The sequence below is a fragment of the Hyla sarda genome, chromosome 1, assembly GCF_029499605.1.
Source record: "Hyla sarda isolate aHylSar1 chromosome 1, aHylSar1.hap1, whole genome shotgun sequence".
NCBI classification, from domain to species: Eukaryota; Metazoa; Chordata; class Amphibia; order Anura; family Hylidae; genus Hyla; species Hyla sarda.
The window spans coordinates 54,612,353-54,637,265 of NC_079189.1; the positions used below are offsets into that span (position 1 = coordinate 54,612,353).

The 24,913-nt window shown below is 42.1% G+C and overlaps 1 protein-coding gene across 3 annotated transcripts in view; it reads right to left on the reverse strand.

Moving 5' to 3' along the window:
• SORCS2 (sortilin related VPS10 domain containing receptor 2) overlaps window positions 1–24,913 on the reverse strand; it is a 1,056,376-nt gene that overhangs the window by 135,925 nt on the left and 895,538 nt on the right. For all 3 annotated transcript variants that reach the window (XM_056555055.1, XM_056555056.1, XM_056555057.1), the window contains one exon: window positions 24,344–24,433. In XM_056555055.1, coding sequence (XP_056411030.1) covers window positions 24,344–24,433 — 90 coding nt within the window. The remainder of the gene's footprint in view (window positions 1–24,343; window positions 24,434–24,913) is intronic.

Consider the following 24,913-nt stretch of genomic DNA (forward strand, 5'->3'; position numbering starts at 1 on the left):
ATCACCCGCAGCGCTGCTGCGGGGATCCGATCATTCATAACGCCGCACGGAGGTCCCCTCACCTTCCTCCGTCCGGCTCCCAGCGTCTCCTGCTCTGGTCTGTGATCGAGCAGACCAGAGCAGAAGATGACCGATAATACTGATCTGTTCTATGTCCTATACATAGAACAGATCAGTATTAGCAATCATGGTATTGCTATGAATAGTCCCCTATGGGGACTCTTCAAGTGTAAAAAAAAAAATGTAAAAAAATGTAAAAGTAAAAGTAAAAAAAAAGTGAAAAATCCCCTCCCCCAATAAAAAAGTAAAACGTCAGTTTTTTCCTATTTTACCCCCAAAAAGCGTAATTTTTTTTTATAGACATATTTGGTATTGCCCCATGCGTAAATGTCCGAACTATTAAAATAAAATGTTAATGATCCCGTACGGTGAACGGCGTGAACGAAAAAAAAAAAAGTCCAAAATTCCTACTTTTTTAATACATTTTATTAAAAAAAAATTATAAAAAAATAATTAAAAGTTTTTTATATGCAAATGTGGTATCAAAAAAAAGTACAGATCATGGCACAAAAAATGAGCCCCCATACCGCCGCTTATACGGAAAAATAAAAAAGTTAGAGGTCATCAAAATAAAGGGATTATAAACGTACTAATTTGGTTAAAAAGTTTGTGATTTTTTTTAAGCGCAACAATAATATAAAAGTATGTAATAATGGGTATCATTTTTATCGTATTGACCCTCAGAATAAAGAACACATGTCATTTTTACCATAAATAGTACGGCGTGAAAACGAAACCTTCCAAAATTAGCAAAATTGCGTTTTTCGTTTTAATTTCCCCACAAAAATAGTGTTTTTTGGTTGCGCCATACATTTTATGATATAATGAGTGATGTCATTACAAAGGACAATTGGTTGCGCAAAAAACAAGCCCTCATACCAGTCTGTGGATGAAAATATAAAAGAGTTATGATTTTTAGAAGGCGAGGAGGAAAAAATGAAAACATAAAAATTAAATTGTCTGAGTCCTTAAGGCCAAAATGGGCTGAGTCCTTAAGGGGTTAATAAGAAGGGTGATATCACAATGTCCTGTATCTCCCTGGTCTGGTAGGTAGATAATTTCCTCCATTTGGTCCTCTCCACTCACTTTTCCTCTGCTCGGGCTCTCTTTCTCCTCCGCTCTTGACAGCTGGCAGCTTGGCAGGCTGCTACAGTCCCATGATCCATTTATACCCAGGACTGTATCTACAGTATAACAAGGGGGCATCCTCTACGTTTAGAGGAAAGAAGGTTTCTACACCAGAACAGAGGGGGGTTCTTTACTGTAAGAGCAGTGAGACTGTGGTATTCTCTGCCTGAGGAGGTGGTCATGGTGAACTCTGTAAAAGAGTTCAAATGGGGTCTGGATACATTTCTGGAGAGTAATAACATTACAGGTTATGGATTTTAGATTTATAGGGACAGAACGTTGATCCAGGGATTTATTCTGATGCCATATTTGGAGTCGGGAAGGAATTTTTACCTCTAGTATGAGGGTTTTTTGCCTTCCTCTGGATCAACTCAGTAGGGACTCATTAGGGATATAGGTTGAACTTGATGGACTTTGTTACTATGTTACTTTACCCACTATGAACTGACCTCAATGCGAGCAACCTGAAGTGGAAGCCTGCAACGTTATACAGTGCAGGAGTGGGGTGTATGGACAGTACTGGAGTCCCTGCTTCGGTACATACATTACATAGCATGCTACGCTATTGGCATTGTGTGCCATGGAATGTACATACAGGAACTGGGATTCCTGTTTACCCCTGGACTCCCTGCTCCTGTACAGTACTGAGTCATGATGCATACATTGTATGAATTGACATTCACATAAAAATTTTAGGGACACAAAATGTTGCACCCGTAAAAATTTCAGGCCCAGGGAAATCTCCCCACTCCATGCTACTGCTCTGGGGGGGCCACTAGAGACTGTGCATGGGGAGAGATCACAGTGACAGTCTATGGTCTTTCTTCCTTATGGTACAGTGGTCCCTCAACATTTGATGGTAATCCGTTCCAAATGGACCATCGTTTGTTGAAAACATCATATGTTGAGGGATCCGTGCAATGTAAAGTATAGGACAGTTGTCTACAACCTGCGGACCTCCAGATGTTGCAAAACTACAACACCCAGCATGCCCGGACAGCCAACGGCTGTCCTGGCATGCTGGGAGTTGTAGTTTTGCAACATTAAAGGAGTTACAATTGTTTAGTCTTGAGAAGAGACGTTTAAGGGGGGATATGATAAACGTATATAAGTATATAAATGGCCCATACAAAAAATATGGAGAAAAACTGTTCCAGGTTAAACCCCCCCAAAGGACGAGGGGGCACTCCCTCCGTCTGGAGAAGAAAAGGTTTAGTCTAAAGGGGCGGCACGCCTTCTTTACCGTGAGGACTGTGAATTTATGGAACGGTCTACCTCAGGAACTGGTCACAGCAGGAACAATTAACAGCTTTAAAGCAGGGTTAGATACATTCCTGGAACAAAATAACATTAATGCTTATGCAGAATTATAGAACTACATCCCTTTCCCTTATCCCCTTACATCCTTCCCTTCAATCCCCTGGTTGAACTTGATGGACGTATGTCTTTTTTCAACCATACTAACTATGTAACTATGTAACTATGTAACATCTGGAGGTCCGCAGGTTGAAGACCACTGGCATTGGAAGTTGTACTCACCTGTCCCCGCTGCTCCGGACCGTCAGCGCTCGTCACCGCTGCCCTGGATGTCGCCCTCCATCACTGTCGCCGTGTCTCCGGGTTGTCCCACGACGCTCCAGCAAGGCCTCTGCTTCCCCGGCATCCTCGCTCTCCGTCGCCGCCATCACGTCACTACGCACGCTGCTCCTATTGGATAACAGGACGGCGTGCACAGTGACGTGATGACGACGATGGAGAGCGCCGACGATGCAGAGGATCCCGAAGAGGAGCTCCGGAGCCCCGAGGACAGGTAAGTGATCATCAGCGCACCACACGGGGCACAGTAAACGGCTATCCTGTGGCAGCTGAAGCAGTCTTCGCTGCTGGATAGCCGTTTATGCGATTGAACCGGCATAAAAAAGCATCGTATGTTGATGCGGCCTTCAACATGCGATGGCCTCTGATAGGCCATCGTATGTTGAAATGATCGTATATTGGGGCCATCGTAGGTCGAGGGGTCACTGCATTTACAATAAGGGCTATAAATGTCCTGAATAGCGCAAATAAAATAAAACTTTAATCATCTGAAAGGTAAGTGACTTTGATACGATAGAAGATCTAAGCTTAATTGCATATATTTTAGCTAGCATTGAAAGTCATGACGTGTTACATATTTTCTTAGCAGTGAAAGGGATTAAGAGGTTGTCTGGTTAATACGACCTTTTTTGTATGCATTATTTATTTATGAATTAATAAAGGGGAGTATATTATGTAGAACTCTCATCTATTAGCCACAGTGAACCGTGACTATAAAGAGCTTCTCTTGCTCTGGAGGACCTTACATGCCCATACATTGCATGGACAGGCAACTGATTTCAACATTACACTGTTTCTAAACATCTTATCCCCTATCCAAAGGCACCCCAGTCATCCGATGCGGCACCCCAGTCATTCGAACTCCGCTCTGTGCCAGATGACGGACCACCAAAGCCGTCATGCCCCCTCCTTTCATGTCTATGGGACTGTGGTAGCGTTGGGGGATAAAGCCTTGTGGGGTGTAGGGTAGTTAGGGTGTTGCTGTTCAGAATAGTAAAGGGCAATGTTAACCCTTGTCACTCGTGACGCCAGGGTGAGGGTTAAATTCTGTAATCTTGATAGGCCTATTGCCACCCTTCACAAGAGCAATAGGTGATGCAGAAATAAATGAATGTCCACAACCACTGTTAACTGAAAACTTGCAGGAACTTTTACTGAAGAATTTCTGTACATGTAGCAATAATAACAGTCCAGATAACAGAGTCTCTATAGATATAGCTGAGCAGCGATTGACAGTCGGTTGGGATCAGATAAGCTCAATTTAGCTTCTTAGGGATTTTGTAGCATAGGTCCGCTGGATTTAAGGGTGTGTTTTGGTCCAGTGGTCTTGCGATGAGTAGCGGGGAATTGCTTAGTCTATCCGCTATGTTAGAGGCCGAGGCCGCAAGGCTTTGGCCTAGTAAATCGTCTTGTAAGCTGCGGAGGTCCTACCTCTTCCAGAGTCAGCAACCCAAGAGAGCGATCAAGATGGCGCAGGTCCCTTATATGGGCAGGGGCCGGCCGTTTTGAATTGGTCCATAACAACTGTCACTCACCATTACATTGCATTGTGGGTGAACATGTCACGGGAACCTCCAAAGGTCCTGTAGCAAAACCATAGAGTTCTAACCTAATCACGTGACCCGCAGGTCCTGCTATGCTGAACAGGTAGGCAATTAAATATACAAATATTTATACTTATATTTATAAGAACTTCTATTCAGTCATAGACTAACTGGGGGGTGACAAGGGGATAACTATATAGGAGAGGGACCCTGACGTTCCTAGGGACTCTGGCTATGGGGACCTCTATAAAGGTAACGTATGAAATACGGTACCGGGACACCACATGACTATGTACTAACCGCTCCAAGCTTCCATGTTCACAATGCCGCTTTGCTAGTCCAGAGATCACGGGGGGGTCCCAGTGGCTAGACCCCGTGTTCAAACATCTTAACATGTTTAGGGGCGGAGTACCCCTTTAGCTGTGTAATTCATAAATTCCCCTGCGGTGGCACTGCAGTGAAATAAAGCACTTAAATACTTGAGGCCAGGTTTCAGCGTTATTTAGGGTACCACTCACAGAGGGACTCTTCTGCCAAAAAGTGTTTGTCCAATGAGGACATCTCCTTTTAGCTTTATAGACTTTTTGAAGTCTTGATGTACAGGGAATATACGGGATATCAACGGGTAATGAAATATCAATCAAGAAAGGAAATGAAGCATTTATTATCCAATTAAAGAGAAGATATATATGGAGATATTTATAATATATATGTACTATCCTTGCTAGATTTCACTTGATTAATCGGACATATATATTTAATTGCTCAGGATAATATTAAAGCTTACCATGCGTGGCTGCTGTGGTTAAAAGGTTTCCTAATTCAGTGTCCTCTAGAAAGCAATTAGGTCAGCTTGCATAGCAATTTCCATGAAATATTAATACTTTAGCAGCCGATTTTTTACCATTATTAACTAATAAAAAACCTCCGCCGCATTATTTCGGAGGCCAATAACCAATCACAACAGATCTATGCCTCTTTGGAAATGATTAATGGCTTCCTAGTGAAGAACACAGATCATTCAGTTGAATGTTTGACATATTCCATTCCTGACTTGGCCGTATTATACACGCGGCCTTCCAGCACCGCTGTGTGTGTTTTCTTGTGTGGGGGAGAGTTGCAAAGACCAGATGTGGATTTAGCTAATGGAGAATATGTTATTGGCAGGCAAGACTCCAAAGATATGAGGACGTCTGGAGCAAAAATAAAATACAAAAATAAAGGAAATAGTGATGTTGATTTGTAGACGTTTGGCCCGATTTTCCAAAAGAAAAAAACTTTACTGGAACTTATGGAAAAGCTGGGAAAAGTCTCCAGTCCCCCGTGTTTGGTAGTTTAGGCTGTAGTTAAAAAACCGTAGCCCATGTTGAAAAACTTTGGCAGATCTTTAATAGTGATGAGCGGCATAGGCCATATTCGAATTCGTGATATTTCGGGAACATTTGGATGAATATTCCTCCTATATTCGCAAATTTCGCATATTCGTTCACTTTGTTTCCATGTGAAACTCAGAATAAAATTAGCAAAATGCGCATGCACGATTATATCTTTCACGATATTTCGGGAACATTTGGATGAATATTCATCCTACATTCGCGAATTTCGCATATTCGTTCCCTTTTTTTCCCATGTGAAATTCGTAATAAAATTTGCATAAAATACTGTGAAAAAAAAAGAATACAGTAACCCCCCCGACCTACGATGGCCCCGACATACGATCATTTCAACATACAATGGTCTCTCAGAGGCCATCGCATGTTGAAGGCAGCATCAACATACGATGCTTTTGTATGTCGGGGCCATCGCATAAACGGCTATCCGGCAGCGCAGACTGCTTCAGCTGCCACCGGATAGCCGTTTACGGTGCCCCGTGTGGTCCTCTGACGATCACTTACCTGTCCTCGGGGCTCCGGAGCGTCCTCTCCAGGATCCCCTGCATCGTCGGCGCTCTCCATCGTCGTTATCACGTCGCTGCGCACGCCGCCCCGTCATCCAATAGGAGCGGCGTGCATAGTGAGGTGATGGCGGTGACGGAGAGCGAGGATGCCGGTGAAGCAGAGGCCTTGCCGGAGCGTCGGGGACACCCGGGGACGCGGCGACAGAGATGGAAGGCGACATCCAGGGCAGCGGTGACGAGCGGTGACGGTCCGGAGCGGCGGGGACACGTGAGTATAACCTCCAATACCAGTGATCTACAACCTACAGACCTCCAAATGTTGCAAAACTACAACTCCCAGCATGCTGGGTGTTGTAGTTTTGCAACATCTGGAGGTCCGCAGGTTGTAGACCACTGTCCTATACTTTACATTGCACGGATCCCTCAACATACGATGGTTTCAACAAACGATGGTCCATTTGGAACGGATTACCATCGTATGTTGAGGGACCACTGTATCTGTCATAAGGAATATAATTCTCGTTATTCTAAATATTCGCAAAATTGCGAAGCGCCGATATTCGCAAATAAAATTCGCTATTCGAATATTCGTGCTCAAAACTAATCTTTAACACTAAGGTGGAGGACTATTCCAAAATAAAAAGTTCCCCTGAATCACTATATACAACTGAATACAGCTTCAGAGCTTCAGTGTCCTTTCTCTAGAATTTCGTTTTTCCAGGCCCTAATTCCATAGAGTACAGTGGGATGGTTCCAGTTCGCATCGTACAGCGTTCCATCCTTAGCTTGGTTAGATTTAGAGTACCATGCCCAATGGTCAAAATGGGCCCTCCACTTTGCACAATCCCTACTTTTTAGAAGGATACCCTAACAATTAGCTATAAACTTGCTAGGATCTCCAGTGATCAGCTGTGTTAATTTTTTTATAAAGTGCCCATTGAAAAGATTGAGCTGTTTCTAATATATAGGACAAGTTAGATCCAACCCCCTCTAATTCTTTAATAGGGAATTTAAAAATGGGTTTTCTGAACTTAACAACTAGTGTTGCTCGCGAATATTCGCAATACGAATTTTATTCGCGAATATCGCATATTTGCGAATTCGCGAATATTGGTGAATATAGCGCTATATATTCGTAATTACGAATATTATTATTATTATTTTTTTTAATTTATTTTATTTTTCACAGTACACATCACAGTGATCACCCCTCTCTGCTTCCAGCTTGTGTGATGTAAAGAAGGCTCTAATACTACTGTGTGAGACTGGTGTGCGAATTTCGCATATGCGAAAATTAGCATATGCTAATTTTCGCATATGCAAAATTTTTCTTATGATAATTTTGTATATGCTTATTTTCGCATATGTTATTTTCACATACGCGAATGTTCGCATATGCGAAAATAAAACGAGAATATTGTGAATATTCGCGAATATATGACGAATATTCATCCATATATTCGCGAATATTCGCGAATTCGAATATGGCCTATGCCGCTCAACACTATTAACAACCTCAAATGGTTTGATACCTCTGTGACAGTCGTGGCTTTCAAAGGCTTTGTTCGATCCTGCCTTGTTTTCTGTGTTTCGGTTCAACCCAAAGTTCATTGGTTTATCATCATAATATTTGTGTTGACAAATGGCTTGGTGCCCCTTGGGGCCTTCTGTTTAGTATCCAACAAAATATTTTATTGAGACATAAGAAACAAGGTACAAGCTTCTCAATGCGTAATCCTGTACAGGATACTATCAAGTGTGACAACAGTATATATAAAAAGATGTACAGAAAAATCCAACAAGGAATAAAAAACAAGGGGAAAGGGCATGGTTACACCAATATAAAGGGGTATGAAGGGAACCAGAGTACAATAGAGCTCTTATCATATGGCAAGCATCTAAAGTTATCACTGTCCACAGTATACGTCTGGGTAAGTAGGACCCATAGTAGCATAGGGGAAGTCGTATAGACTACAAACGTAAATAGAATGATATGGGGGGAGTCTAGCCATGGTTGCCATATTTTGTAGAACAGGTCCAGTCTATCCTCTCTCACCGCGGCCATTTTTTCTGAAAGCATTATGGAGTTTACCCTATCCATTACAGCGGAGAAGGAGAGCAGGGGAGACCGCCATCTGGAGGCAATATGAATTCTAGTGGCTAGCATTATAAATTGGGCCAATTTAAAAGGGGCAAATCTAACATGTGATGGTCTATCCCCCAGCAGACAAGTTGTGGGGTTCAAAGGCCAACGTATATGTAATATGGAGCGTATCACTTCAACTATGGACCTCCAGAGGGCGGTAACCCTAGGACACTGCCACCAGATGTGACCCATTGTTCCTGGGACTAGACAACCCCTAAAGCATTCAGGGGCAACTGATGGATATATTGCGTGTAAGCGTGTAGGGACATAATAAGGGGGCCTTCTGTTTAGTGGTTTATTATGTTATATTCTAGTGATTTCAGGTTCAAAAGCCATAGCCAATGGTAACTATTGATTTTGTGCCCAGGAAGTTAGTTCCCCATTCTTTAGGTTTCTAGGTGTCATAAAACGTATTGCTCCACAAAATAGTAAAATAAAGATTAATTAGTTGGATCGCTTCATTTAAAGAAAAAATAAATTATTCTTGATTTCAATTTTTTTTCTTTTCATACATTATTGGCATTGGGTACCACAACTCTCACTGTGAATTGCACCCAAATTCCGATACCTGTGGTGGTCTAATATTGGGGGATACATGAAGAAGATGTTACATTTGTTCAAATTCTTACCAATTAAGTTCAGATTTCCTCATTAATAATGTAAGGGAGCACAACCCCAATTCTATATAGTTCATCTGAAAGTTACACAAACTTTGGATTGAGGGATTTCTTTATTGAAGAGAATATATTCTGTTCTCCTCTAATTCTGAGCTGCGAAGGCAGAACAAGCACATTGTAAGCAGCTTTGGAATTTTAATAATGACTTTAAGATGAACGCCGATGTGTGCTGGTTTTGATAGCACTAAAATGTACTTAAGTTCTTCAGCCTATGACAATGCAATTTTAAAGTTGCTGAATTCAAATAAAACTCCATATTTTTTTTTACATAAGCCACAGTCCGTCCGTGCTTTTAGCAGTGTCAGCTCTACTGCAACTATAAACTGATGATGGCCCCGTACAGCTGCAATAATATTGTTTGCTTGAAATTTTTGAACTTTTTTCTAATATTGTGGCTGGTCTGTTACAACCAAATTTTCTTAGGTTCCTGAATAACAAATCTGCCTTTGTAGGTGTATAAATAAAAGACGTGATAATCTATGGGAAAGATTGTTAAGGCAGCCTGAGTGGTTGTCCCCTGGCTTTCCAAGAGGCAAATACGATCTTTCGATTCCTTGTCCAGGAATCGAAAAACAGACCTTTTTTTTTTTCAAAGACCACTCCCTGTCTGTCTCCAGGTTGGATGTGGTCCTGCATCTCAGTTCCATTGAAGTGAATGGAGCCAAGTTGTAATACCAACCCCAAAGTGGAGACAGAGAGGGAGCGGTTGTTTGAAAGAAAACAGACGACCCCTTTAAGGATTTACTAATGAAATTTTGTTCCCACAAAAATCAAAAAAATGTTATGCCACTGGCTGGCGTATGTAAGGTCAGTCTTTATTAAACATCCCCATTGACTTTTAAAAAGATAAAGGAGAGAAATAGAGATGAGAGCAAGGAATCATGTTATAGTGCCTCTGCCTCAACCCGTTTGAGACACATGCTGTAAGAGGGTGAGGAACAGTAAGGAGACTTCTGATTGGTCAGAGCAGACAGCTAAGCCCACCCACTCAGTACAGTAATGGAGAAACACAGAGGGTGACAATATCCCACAATATCCCACCCACTGGAAACATTAACCCCTTAAGGACTCAGGATTTTTCCGTTTTTGCACTTTCGTTTTTTCCTCCTTACCTTTTAAAAATCATAACCCTTTCAATTTTCCACCTAAAAATCCATATTATGGCTTATTTTTTGCGTCGCCAATTCTACTTTGCAGTGACATTAGTCATTTTACCCAAAAATGCACGGTGAAACGGAAAAAAAAATCATTGTGCGACAAAATCGAAAATAACACGCCATTTTGTAACTTTTGGGGGCTTCCGTTTCTACGCAGTGCATATTTCGGTAAAAATCATGCCTTATCTTTATTCTGTAGGTCCATACGGTTAAAATGATACCCTACTTATATAGGTTTGATTTTGTCGCACTTCTGGAAAAAATCATAACTACATGCAGGAAAATTTATACGTTTAAAAATGTCATCTTCTGACCCCTATAACTTTTTTATTTTTCGACGTACGGGGTGGTATGAGGACTCATCTTTTGCGCCGTGATCTGAAGTTTTTATCGGTATGATTTTTGCTTTGATCGGACTTTTTGATCACTTTTTATTCATTTTTTAATGTTATAAAAAGTGACCAAAATACGCTTTTTTGGACTTTGGAATTTTTTTGCGCGTACGCCACTGACTGTGCGGTTTAATTAATGATATATTTTTATAGTTCGGACATTTACGCACGCGGCGATACCACATATGTTTATTTATTTATTTTTTTACACTGTTTTATTTTTTTTATGGGAAAAGGGGGGTGATTCAAACTTTTATTAGGGAAGGGGTTAAATGACCTTTATTAACATTTTTCTTTTACTTTTTTTTTGCAGTGTTATAGGTCCCATAGGGACCTATAACACTGCACACACTGATCTCTCATCCTGATCACAGGCGTGTATTAACACGCCTGTGATCAGCATTATCGGCGCTTGACTGCTCCTGCCTGGATCTCAGGCACGGAGCAGTCATTCGTCGATCGGACACCGAGGAGGCAGGTAAGAGCCCTCCCGGTGTCCGATCAGCTGTTCGGGACGCCGCGATTTCACCGCGGCGGTCCCGAACAGCCCGACTGAGCAGCCGGGATACTTTCAGTTTCACTTTAGAAGCGGCGGTCAGCTTTGACCGCCGCTTCTAAAGGGTTAATACCGCACATCGCCGCGATCGGCGATGTGTGGTATTAGCCGCGAGTCCCGGCCGTTGATTAGCGCCGGGACCGACGCGATATGATGCGGGATCGCGGCCCGATCCCGCTTCATATCGCGGGAGCCAGCGCAGGACGTAAATATACGTCCTGCGTCGTTAAGGGGTTAATAGAGAAATACATAGGGTGTTAAAGGGTACCTCTCATCAAATAAACTTTTGATATATTTTAGATTAATGAATGTTGAATAACTTTCCAATAGCATGTTAATGAAAAATATGCTTCTTTCTATTGTATTTTTCCCGATCAGTCCTGTCAGCAAGCATTTCTGACTCATGCTGGAGTCCTAAACACTCAGAGCTGCCAGTTTGCTTTGTTCACAGCCAAACAGGCTGTGAACAAAGCAGGCTGGCAGCTCTGTGTGTTCTCCTTTGTGAACAAAGCAGACTGGCAGCTCTGAGTGTTTAGGACTCCAGCATGAGTCTGAAATGCTTGCTGCCAGGACTGGTAGGGAGACCCCTAGTGGTCATTTCTTCAAAGTGGAAAATTAAATAGAAAGAAGCATATTTTTTAATAACATGCAATTGTTAAGTTATTCTGCATACATTAATCTATAATATATCAAAAGTTTTTTTGATGAGAGGTACCCTTTACGAAACCAAAATCTCAAAGTTATACTTAGCATTTTTGGCTAAACTACATCTAACTTATGTCTACAGTGGCATCAAGGGATTGTTCTTTTTCTGTTTTCAAGATTTATTGCGATATGTTTAAATAAGTATAGAAGAATGAGCTAGAACAAAAACATTACCTGCCCATCCTCCCTGCTTTAATCTTTATTGTACAATTGTATACATCTAATACCTGGATAACGATTCAGGTATTATTATTATATCTCTTATTTCTTTGATATTACCATTGTATATTTGGTCGCATGTACAATTTTATTTTAATGTGATGCATTACAGGTTGGCAATAATCCTCTAATCCTTCAGCCATGGTTCCCCTGAGGTCTCCTCCACATTGAGTGTTGGAGGATGACTCTTAGAGAGTTGAGCCGTTGCTGTGTTTAGCACAAGTAGTTATATATTTCTGGCACTGAATTAAGTGTGCAAAAAATGTATATATATATATATATATATATATATATATATATATATATATAAAAAAAAAAAATACCTGCATATGTTATACACAGCTTTGGTTTAGGAGTAAGGTGGAAGTTGCAGGCAAGTTATGGTGGACTGATATTAACTAACAGAGGATGGTAAATGGTGGTGAACAAGCTAAGCCTTGGAAGTGGACTAACTTAAAGGGGTACTCCGGTGGAAAACTTTTTTTTTTTTTAAATCAACTGGTGCCAGAGAGTTAAAGAGATTTGTAAATTACTTCGATTAAAAAATCTTAATCCTTCCTGTACTTATTAGCTGCTGAATACTACAGAGGAAATTATTTTCTTTTTGTAACACAGATCTCTCTGCTGACATCACGACCACCATATCTCTGTCCATTTTAGAAACTGTCCAGAGCAGCATATGTTTTCTATGGGGATTTTCTTCTACTGGACAGTTCTTAAAATGGACAGAGATGTCAGCAGAGAGCACAGTGGTCATGATGTCAGCAGACAGCACTGTGTTCCAAAAAGAAAATAATTTCCTCTGTAGTATTCATCAGCTAATAAGTACTAGAAGGGTTAAGATTTTTTAATAGAAGTCATTTACACCGGAGTACTCCTTTAAGGATGTTGTAATGGTAAGGTCACCCATTGGCAAGCACGGTGGTTAAACACAAGAATAAGGATCTTCAGTAGGGTTATTGGTGCTCTTAAAGCGTACTGCTAGAATGGTAAGCCAGAGCGGGCAGCGGAGTCCCATTGTTTTAAAAAAAATAGCAAAAATTTTTAGCAGCATAAATTACTGTAGTCTCAGGTTTTCCCAGGTTACAGTGCTGCCCGATACATTACATCACTAGTCAGGCAATGAAAGGGAGCCTGTCTGCTTCAATGGGTGGAGGAACCGCTAGGTGGGTGGGAGGGTGGTTTTGCGGGGGAGATCATTCTGCAAGGAATTGTACTTTTGCAACAGCTGGAGGCACCTTGGTTAGAAAACACCGGTCTTTTGCATGGAAGGTAGCACAGATGTGCTTCAATGGGTGGGATGGTTGATGTGTAGGAGGGAGAGAAGTGACCTCACACTTACAAGCAAGGAATTATGGGACATTTAGTTTGAAGGAGGGAACTCCAACAATTCACAAAAAAATGGCTACAGCATTATAGTAATCTCACAACACAGCCATTTAACCCCAAGATAAGCGCAGATCCTTCCGAAGCATGTCTATTTACTGTCTGGCAGGTAGGTACTAAAATCACCTTATGGTGGAGAACCCCTTTAATGTTACTCTGGTTCATGCGGTATAAAACCACTGACAGGTTTCCTTTACATCGGTCTACAGAGAGTGTCGCTTTTGCTTTTGGCTTTGTCTGGTTCTTTTATTCTCATTCAATATAATGTACTGTATGTACTCGAGTATAAGCCGAGTTTTTCAGCACGATTTTTCGTGCTGAAAACGCCCCCCTCGACTTATACTCGAGTGAACTCTCCGCCTGTCAATCCCTTCTCAGTGGTATTCAACCTGCGGACCTCTAGATGTTGCAAAACTACAACTCCCAGCATGCCTGGACATCCATCGGCTGTCCGGGCATGCTGGGTGTTGTAGTTTTTAAACCTCTGGAGGTCCGCAGGTTGAAGACCACTGCAGCCTTTGTCATCATCCAGCTCCCCCCCCCCCTTTTTGTTTTGTACTCACCTCCCCTCTGCGGGAAGTTAGGGTGAGCTGGTCCGGGCTATCCATGCTGCAGGAACCGTCCGGTGGGGATGGTTAGTCGTTGCGGGCTGTCCATTTTCACCAGGAGGGCCTCTTCTCTGCGCTTCGGGCCCGGCCCAGGACTAGTGACGTTGCCTTGACGGCGACGCACAAGGACGTTCATGCCGCAGTGGTCTTCAACCTGCGGACTTCCAGAGGTTTCAAAACTACAACTCCCAGCATGCCCGGACAGCCGATGGCTGTCCGGGCATTCTGGGAGTTGTAGTTTTGCAACATCTGGAGGTCCACAGGTTGAAGACCACTGATGAAGAGATTGACAGGCGGTGATGATGAAGGGGGGGGGGGGGGGATGATGACAGGGGTCTGGATGATGACAGGGTGATGATGACGGGGGTGTTAATGACGGGGGTCCGGATGATTACATGGGGGGATGATGTATTTCCCACCCTAGGCTTATAGTCGATTCAATAACTTTTCCTGGGTTTTTGGGGTGAAATTAGGGGCCTCGGCTTATATTCGGGTCGGCTTATACTCGAGTATATACGGTAATGCAATAAAAAGCCTATAGACGCAGCCCAAGAGTGTAACTGTATTTAGAATACAAATACTCTTCCCCCCCACCCCCACCCTGAATTTTAACCAAATAAAATCAATATTCATTTGAAGTTCATACTCACAGAAAGCCACATAATAATCTTAAATTACATGCCTGCTATAGTAGGACACTAGCCTCCTTGACATAATGCATTGCTAATGGCCTTTAAATCATGCCTAACTTTTCCTGGGACAATTCATTTCCATGCAGTTACATTCTTCTTATTCTGTATTTATCACCAGAATTAGTTCCGACAAAATATGTGGCTCCAAAGGGGAGAAGCAGCGTTCTAGCAGTCGCTGCAGTCGTATATTTTGCGAGCTGTTAATACATTTAAACTGTAGGGTCTATTACTATGGATGTATTTCCCGCATGTCTGGAAGGAGTAATTAACATAGCCTAATAAAACAGTGATGCCTATGCAAGCAGTATAACTTACTAGTGATATATTATAGTGCAGCCTCCCACTTGTTCTGCAGGCGTTTACTTAATCAAAATTTGCACGAGTGAAAAATGGTCATTAGGCGCTCGGCGGGCATTGCATAAATATAAATTATAATTTAAAGGAAAGTTCTTTTTCTAATGAAATGCGGCATAATTTACTTCATTTAGCCATCAAATCTACACTGATATCAACGTCAATTTAGCAAAGTACTTAATTTAGGTAACCTCTTGCATACTAACCAGCATCTGTTTTCGTGAGGCCAGATGCAGCCTGTAAATCCACCTTGCATGATATGAAAATGTTGCAAAAAAATTAAAAGCACACGATTTTTCCGACATAAATCAAATATGGTGCATGAATATTTAATGTTGTTTAAAGAACACAGGGCAGAGCCAAACTGCATTCTCTGGTATTACAAACATGAACTTTTTAAAGTTATTTAAAAGGGGGTTATCCCCCACAAGGTGATTTTAGTACTTACCTGTCAGTAATGAACATGTTTAGGAAGGATCCGCGCTTGTCTTGGAGCTAAGTGGCTGTGTTGTGAGTTCAGCATAACACTGCTGCTATCTTTTTGTGAAATGGCTATTTCCTGTTGGAGTTCCCTCCCGCCAAATACAAGTCCCAGGATTCCTTTGTAAGTGTGAGGTCACTTTTCTCCATCCTACACATCAGTCACTCCACCCATTGAAGCACACCTGGGACAATTCCCTGCAGCAATGTAGAGAATGACCCCTCCCCAACCCAGGGGTCACTGCACCCATTGAAGCACAGACAGGATCCCTTTAAAGGGGTACTCCGGCCCTAGGACATGTTATCCCCTATCCAAAGGATAGGGGATAAGATGTCTGACCGCGGGGGTCCCGCCGATGGGGACCCCCACAATCTTGCATTTGGCACCCACCTCTTTGAGCTGCACGCCGCGCTGCCAGCTCACAAACTGCTGGGTGCTGACCACAGGGCCAGTGTATCATGACGTTACGACTCCACCCCTGTGTTACGTCACCCCCGCTATGCAATTCTATGGAAGGGGGCGTGATGGCCGTCACGCCTCCTCCCATAGACTTGCATAGTGGGGGCGGGGCATGATGTCACGATACTCCGGCCCGTGGTCGGCACCCGGCAGTTTGTGAGCTGGCAGCGCGGCATGCAGCTCAAAGAGGTGGGTGCCAAATGCATGATTGCAGGGGTCCCCAGCGGCAGGACTCCTGCGGTCAGACATCTTATCCCCTATCCTTTGGATAGGGGATAAGATGTCCTAGGGCCGTTGTACCCCTTTAAGCACCTGACTAGTGATGTAATGTCTTGGCTGCACTGCAACCTGGGAAAACCTGAGATGACTTTACAGCCCCTGTAGCATAGTAAAATGAAAAAAATCCTGGAATACCCCTTTGAATGAACAGGTAATTTCTTGCTAAAAAATGAACACACCTTTTTCTGCTGCGGTAACCAAGTCAGTGATTCAGTGATATGATTGACAACAGAATGCTCTACCTTGCCTATTTGATCGCTCTGTTCTTGTCTTTAATAACATAAAATGAGTGGACAGGTCACTGTCTTCCATGCTTATCCAAATTAATAGAATTTTTTTTTGTACATTAGAATAGGTCAGGTCCTCCAGAGCGAGGAACACTGTGACATTCTTCACATGGATAAAAGATGAGGATCCTGACCAGGGGAACCCATTAAGTAAGATTTCCTTAATAGGATTTTGAAACTGGACAACCCCTTTTATGACCCTGAACTTCTTGAGTAGGGAGAGCTGAAATACAGTAGAGGTAAAACATTTCATTTCAGTCTCTCTGTATTGAAGTTGTTTTTAGAAGCAGACTGTACTGCGAAATTACTGTTTCCATACAACACTGAACAATTGATGCCACTGTGAAAGCTAGATAAGTCCTGCCGTGATTAATGACCTGCTATTTCTACGTGCTGCTAGTAATTTCGAGCTAGTACTCTGTAAAATTTTCGGTGTAATGCTATGGAACAAATACCCAAATTATACATATAGTATACAGCAAAATGGAGACATTGGAAGAAAATGCCCATAGCAAGTCTTATAGACAGATCTATAACCTATAGAGATATGGGTGTTTTTCGATGGATAGATAATAGATAGATAGATAGATAGATAGATAGATAGATAGATAATGCTATGGAACAAATACCCAAAATATACATATAGTATACAGCAAATTGGAGACCTTGGAAGAAAATGCCCATAACAAGTCTTATAGACAGATCTATAACCTAATTTAGAGGCGTGGGTGTTTTTCGATAGATAGATAAAATGTTGAACAGAGCAGCACAACCACACATATGAAGAAACAGCAAGTGCCAGCAGATGAATGTCAGGTCATGGGCCACAACAAAATATCTACACCAAAGAAGTAATTCCGCAGCACTCCAGAATAGATGAAAAGGGAATAAGGTTCATTAACCTGATATCATAGCGACGTTTCGTCTGCCCACTTGCAGCTTTTCTCAAGTTTAAAGGGGTTCTCCGGTGCTTAGACATCTTATCCCCTATCCAAAGGATAGGGGATAAGATGCCTGATCGCAGGAGTCCCGTCGCTGGGGACCCCCGGGATCTTGCACGCCGCACCCCGTTTGTAATCAGTTCCCGAAGCGTGTTCGCTCCGGGTCTGATTACTGTCGATCACGGGGCCGGCGGCATGTGACTTCACGCCTCCGCCCCCGTGTGACCTCACACTCCGCCCCTCAATGCAAGTCTATGGGAGGGGGTGTGACAGCTATCACGCCCCTTCCCCTAGGGCTTGCATTGAGGGGCAGAGTGTGACGTCACACGCCGTCGACCCTGTGGTCGACGGTAATCAGACCCGGAGCAAACACGCTCCGGGGACTGTTTACAAACGGGGTGCCGCGTGCATGATCCCGGGGGTCCCCAGTGGCGGGACTCCCGCGATCAGGCATTTATCCCCTATGCTTTGGATAGGGGATAAGATGTCTAAGCACTAGAGAACCCCTTTAACTGACCAAGTATTTATACAAGTGGTGTACATTTGATCAAATGTATAATGTACTCATTAGGGGAAATTTATCAATGTTGGTGTAGGTAGAAGTTGTTTGTAGATCGTTTTGGTTGGTCTTAATTTGGTGCAATTGCACCAAATTTACCATACTTGTGCACGGCAAAAAAGTTTTTGTGCAGAGTTCTGAATCTTCACACAGTTCTATTTGTACACCTGAGCTGCACCTCACAGGAAAAGTGGACACAGGGATTTTGTTCTATTGCTTTGAGGCTCGGATTCCATTGAGGTTTTTTGTCCACCAGCAAAAATGCCAGAAAAATTGTCACCGTTTTTTCCTGCGTTTTGTCAGTTTTTCTTGTGTTTTGTTTTTTCTTGTGTTTTTGCTGGTGTGTGGAAACAGTCATTTTTTTTTACCTGTGGCAATTTTTTTTACTGCCTGCAGGGTACGGATGCAGAGTGCCCAGTCCACAGAGTGTAAGGAGGTAAGGATATACATATACAGGGTGAAGAGCATCACTACTTACCTCTGCCGGCTGTATAGTATACAGGGGTGCACAGTGTACCCATGTATACTATACAGGAGCCCAGCAAGGAAAGAGTTAGCCCATGCTGCTGCTGAGCAGTTCTGGGTTAAGTCTTTGTGCTCTATCTTGCATATACAGTTGTCTATAGATACAGGATAAAGTAGGCAGACGTCAACAATTGGAGGCTCCCTGTTTAGGAACACCCCAGGGGAGAGCGCCAAAAATGTACTAACCTTTTTTTTGTTTTGTTTTTTCTTCTCACTTTAGATACGTGAATGTGGAGGACTGCATCAGATTCTGTGGATTGCGACGATGACCAGTGTTTTTTTTTTATGTCAATAAAAGGGGGATTGTTTTCTCAAAGAAATTTTTTTTTCAATGTGTCGTGTTTTTTATAATTGAATTTTCAGGCTTAGTAGTGAAAGCCGTCTTGTAGACAGAATCCATTACTAAGCCGGGGCTTGGCATTAGCCCCTAAATCAGTTAGCCCTAACCCCCAATTATTACCCCGGTACCCACCGCCACAGGGGTTCCAGGAAGAGCCGATACCAACAGGCCCGGAGCATCAAAAATGGCGCTCCGGGGCCTAGGCGGTAACAGGCTGGCATTATTTAGGCTGAGGAGGGCCAATAACAATGGTCCTCGCCCACCCTGGTAACATTAGGCGGTTGCTGCTTGGTTGGTATCCGGCTGATACTGAAAAAAATGGGGGAACCACACGTTTTTTTGTTTTTTTTAATAAAAAAAAACAACAAAAAAAAACTTATAGGGTTCCCCCTATTTTCAGTATCAGCCAGATACCAACCAAGCAGCAACAGCCTGACGTTACCAGGGTGGGCGAGGGCCATTGTTACTGGCCCTCCCCAGCCTAAATAACGTCAGCCAGCGCCATTTTGTTGGTACCGGCGCTTCCCAGTACCCCTGTGGCGGTGGGTACCAGGGTAATAATTGAGGTGCAGATCACAGCAACAGCAATTCATTCTCCAGAGACCCTCTGCGATCCGCATTTATTAAGTTAACATGCCGGCGGCACATGCGGCTCCACTGTGCACCCCGCCGGCTCCAGGCGGGAATACTGTATACGCTTCATAATTCATAATCCCCGCTGCTAGGAGACCGGCTCCACTTTTCGCTCCCATTTCCTGGCAGCAGGGATTATGAATTATGACAGCATATACAGGAGCTGGTGGTAGCGCAGTGGAGCCGCATATGCCGCAGGCTTGTTAACTTAAAAAATGCAGATCTCAGTGGGTCTCTGGTGAATGACCTGCTGTGATCTGCCCCTCAGCCCCTCTACTATAACTCCCATCATGGACAGAGTCTGTCTATGAAGGGAGTAGCAGTCCTAAAAGTCCCGCAGCCGGGGGATGTGCAAGTACCATCCCTCAGCGCTGCGGTATTACAACTACTCCCATCATGGCACAGACTCTGTCCATGATGGTAGTTATACTACAGGGGCTGAGGGGCAGATCGCAGCAGGTCATTCTCCAGAGACTCGCTGCGATCCGCATTTATTAAGTTAACAAGCTGGCGGCACATGCGGCTCCACTGCGCACCCCGCCGGCTCCAGACAGGGAATACTGTATACACTGTCATAATTCATAATAGCTATTGACCAATGAATAGCTAATTACCAATCGGAGCTCCCGTCTCCCGGCAGCAGCGATTATGAAATGTGAGCTGTATACAGGAGCTGGCGGGGAGCGCAGTGGAGCCGCATGTGCCGCCGGCTTGTACAGTTTATAAATGCAGATCGCAGCAGGTCTCTGGAAAATGACCCAGTGATCTGCCCTCAGCCCCTGGACTATAACTCCCATCATGGGAAGAGTCTGTCCATGATGGGAGTAGTAGTGCTAACTTTACCAAAATAGTCCCGCAGCCGGGGGGGGGGGGGGGGGGATGTGCAAGTGCCGTCCCTCAGCGCTGCGGTACTACAATTACTCCCATCCTGTGACGGACTCTGTCCCACGATGGGAGTAGTTGTAGTTTAGCAGTGTTGAGGGACAGCTCCTGCATCCCCCAACTGTCTCGGTAGAACACTTTCCTACGTGTCCTTTTTGATGGTGTATTTTTGCTTTTAAAAAAACGTATTTGCGTCTAAATAAAAAAAATGCACATGCTAAATTAGTATCCACTGTAAAATGCATTCCACAATACACAAAAAAATAGAGTACTATTAAAGAAACACAAAAAAAGCAAAAAAGATGCAATGAAAGTTACTGTGCAAATTTTTGCGCAAAAAAATACACAAGAAAAAGGGGTAAACTCAATGATAAATCTTCCCAAAATCTCCCCCATTAACTTAATGATTTGAGCAAATGTATAAATACTTTATCAGTATCACTTGTTAAGCTTGAGAAAGGCGGCGAGTGGGCAGACGAACCGTCGCTATGATATCAGGTTAATAAACCTCATTCACTTTTCATCTATTCTGGAGTGCTGCGGAATTGCTTCTTTGGTGTAGATAGATAGATATGAGGTAGATAGATAGATAGATATGAGATAGATAGATAGATAGATAGATATGAGATAGATAGATAGATAGATATGAGGTAGATAGATAGATATGAAATAGATAGATATATAGATAGATAGATATGAGATAGATAGATAGATATGAAATAGATAGATAGATAGATATGAGATAGATAGATAGATAGATAGATATGAAATAGATAGATATATAGATATGAGATAGATAGATAGATAGATAGATAGATATGAGATAGATAGATATGAAATAGATAGATAGATAGATATGAGATAGATAGATAGATAGATATGAGATAGATAGATAGATAGATATGAGATAGATAGATAGATAGATAGATATGAGATAGATAGATAGATATGAGATAGATAGATAGATAGATAGATATGAGATGATAGATATGAGATAGATAGATATGAGATAGATATTAGATAGAAAGATATGAGATAGATAGATAGATATTAGATAGATAGATATGAGATGATAGATATGAGATAGATAGATATTAGATAGAAAGATATGAGATAGATAGATAGATAGATATGAGATAGATAGATACATAGAAAATCAGGAATTCAGCAGTACACAAAATTGTGAAAAAATAAGTGGATGTTTATTACATCACCAGAAAAACAGAAGCAGCATTTCCGCGGCCTCTCGCCGCCGTTCTCAAGCTTGAGAACGGCGTCGAGAGGCCGCGAAAACGTTGCTTCTGTTTTTCTGGTGGTGTAATAAACATCCACTTATTTTTTCACAAGTTTGTGTACTGCTGAATTCCTGATTTTCTACTACAAGCGAGGACCAAGGCCTTTTCTCAGCGTGCACCTTTTACTATTGGGACATTTAATTGGTTGTGCTGCTCTTCCATTTTCTTTAGATAGATACATAGATAGATAGATATGAGATAGATATGAGATAGATAGATAGATATGAGATTGATAGATAGATAGATATGAGATAGATAGATAGATAGATATGAGAATTAGTGTTGGACAATAATGAATACTGTGGATATAATTTCCCCTGCGTTCGTACACTTTGCGACTGAGTGGCACTCCCGTCCAGACATTGGAAGCCCATAGACCAGGGGCTCCTCTTGGCCTCAATGTCCGGGACCCTTAGTGGCCGAGTGACATGTGACCGGGTTGTCCCCTCTGGATCGGGGCAGGATTGGGGGGTGGACTTAAGGAGACCCTTGGGGGGTGGGATATATGTGCTCAGTATGGCTATGACATTACGAATGAGTGGGGATATGATGATGCCACGGGTTATATTTACATATACTGCGCTTTCTAGCACTTTGCCAACACTAGATTAACAATTGCCCGATTCCAAGATGGCCGCCACTTTACTCTGTACTAAAGTGCGCATTCGCACCCGGCCGTTACATGTGACACAGCAGTGGTGGTCACATGACTTACTATAGTCAGCGTTGATTGGTCTGTTTCCCTGCAACTTTATTTATACTCACAGTGGCGTCCGTCTCCATGACACCTGTTGTATTTTCAGACCGGCATTTGTCGCCATGACACTTACTACACTCGGGACACACTTCCTCGGTGAGTGATGCCGCACACCTGCCCTGAGTCCCTATGGTACTTAAGATGATTGTTTATGTATTTTATATCTAATACCATTCTCTGTTCTATCTATATATAAGATCTGCATAGAGATGTTTTTAATATCACTCACTTGTACTTGGAGGACTAATGTACATCCCCTAATATAATTGTGATGCACTGTATGCACTGGCACTTTATGGATGTTTACATATTTTGTAATTGTTTGCAATTAAGATTGATTTGATTCACCCTCTATATATACCTTGATGTGATCACTATTGTTTGGCTTGAGAATGGTGTTGTGAGAACACCAAAATGTCGCACCCACTTGCTCTTGGAATAAAGTCACATTTTTTGATTTTTTGCTTCTACTGAGTGCTGCAGTCATCCTTCCTTTTTTTAGATAGATAGATAGATAGATATGAGATAGATAGATATGAGATAGATAGATATGAGATAGATAGATATGAGATAGATAGATAGATATAAGATAAATAGATAGATATGAGATAGATAGATAGATATGAGATAGATAGATATAAGATAAATAGATAGACATGAGATAGATAGATAGATAGATAGATATGAGATAGATAGATAGATAGATAGATAGATATGAGATAGATAGATAGATAGATAGATAGATATGAGATAGATAGATATGAGATAGATAGATAGATATGAGATAAATAGATAGATATGAGATAAATAGATAGATATGAGATAAATAGATAGATATGAGATAGATAGATGGATATGAGATAGATATGAGATAGATATGAGGTAGACAGATAGACAGATATGAGATAGATACCAAAGTGGCAGCGTCCCTGCCCCGGCTCATTTAACTTGCCAAGGAACCAGCCAAAGGGGGGAGGGAGGGGAGGGGGGCCCGCATTACTGGCGGCCGTGGTCCACCAGTTGAATACCCCTTGCCCTAGGTCTTATTTTTGGGGTAGGGCTTATATTGCAGCCCACCCCGATATTCCAGCTAGGGCTTATTTTCGGGGTAGGGTGTATTTTTGGGGAAACAGGGTAGATAGATAGATATGAGATAGATAGATAGATAAATATGAGATAGATAGATATGAGGTAGACAGATAGATAGATATGAGATAGATAGATAGGTAGATAGATATGAGATAGATATGAGATAGATAGATAGATATGAGATAGATAGATAGATATGAGATAGATAGATATGAGGTAGACAGATAGATAGATACGAGATAGATAGATAGATAGATATGAGATAGATAGATATGAGATAGATAGATATGAGATAGATAGATAGATAGATAGATAGATATGAGATAGATAGATAGATATGAGATCGATAGATACATATGAGATAGATAGATATGAGATAGATAGATAGATAGATTTTACATATGATCTATCGATCTATTTCCATGAGGGAGTGCCAGTAAAGCAGAGCTTGGTACAAATAGGTGCACATATGTATAATTGTTCATCCTGGTGTCAACAATCAGGTTCTGATATCAAAGTGTGTTATTTATGCAAAAAATTGTTACAGACATGTCCTTTCTGTTTATTTTTTTTAAGGAAAAATGAAAATGAATAATTTTTGTAAGAAGAATAAGTTTGTATTACTGCGTGCATGCAATAATAATGTTATCGCCAGAGGAGCCCTTGGTCCTGTGTTGTACCCCAGAGGGATTAGCTCACCTTTGGAAGTGCGTATTTCGGTAGTTTCATTGGCACAAAGTCGTTCCGTCGGTATGACACGTAGTATTTACTCTGGTTTCCTGCTGTTGTCTGAAAAAAAAAAAAAACAACAAGCAGACTGTAACATATTAGCGCGATTGTATACTTTTAAAAAAATTTGTGCAAAAAAGTTCCACATTTTTGCGCAAGCATAGGGCTTGTGTAAGAATGTGAACCTTTTCTATACCTGAAAACAGGCAGAGCTGCTTAAAGTAGCACTCCAGGTTGTTGCCCATATCATGCACACTCACTATCACTAGTCCTTCAGGCTCATCTGTTTTATCCCAGCACAGCTGCATCTATATGTTTCATCACAGTAATCATGTGATTACCAGTCTGACTCTCCCAATCTTCCAGTGCCTAATGGTCAGAACAGGATGTCAGTTCTGGGTCCGATGACTTCCTGTAAACTACAAGATGACATCATCACCTACCAGATCCCTCCCAGCAGCTCACAACTCCTTCTGCTATTTCCATGGGATCAGGAAATATAGAAGATATCGTAGATATAGCTTCCTGAGCCTGTGTTCA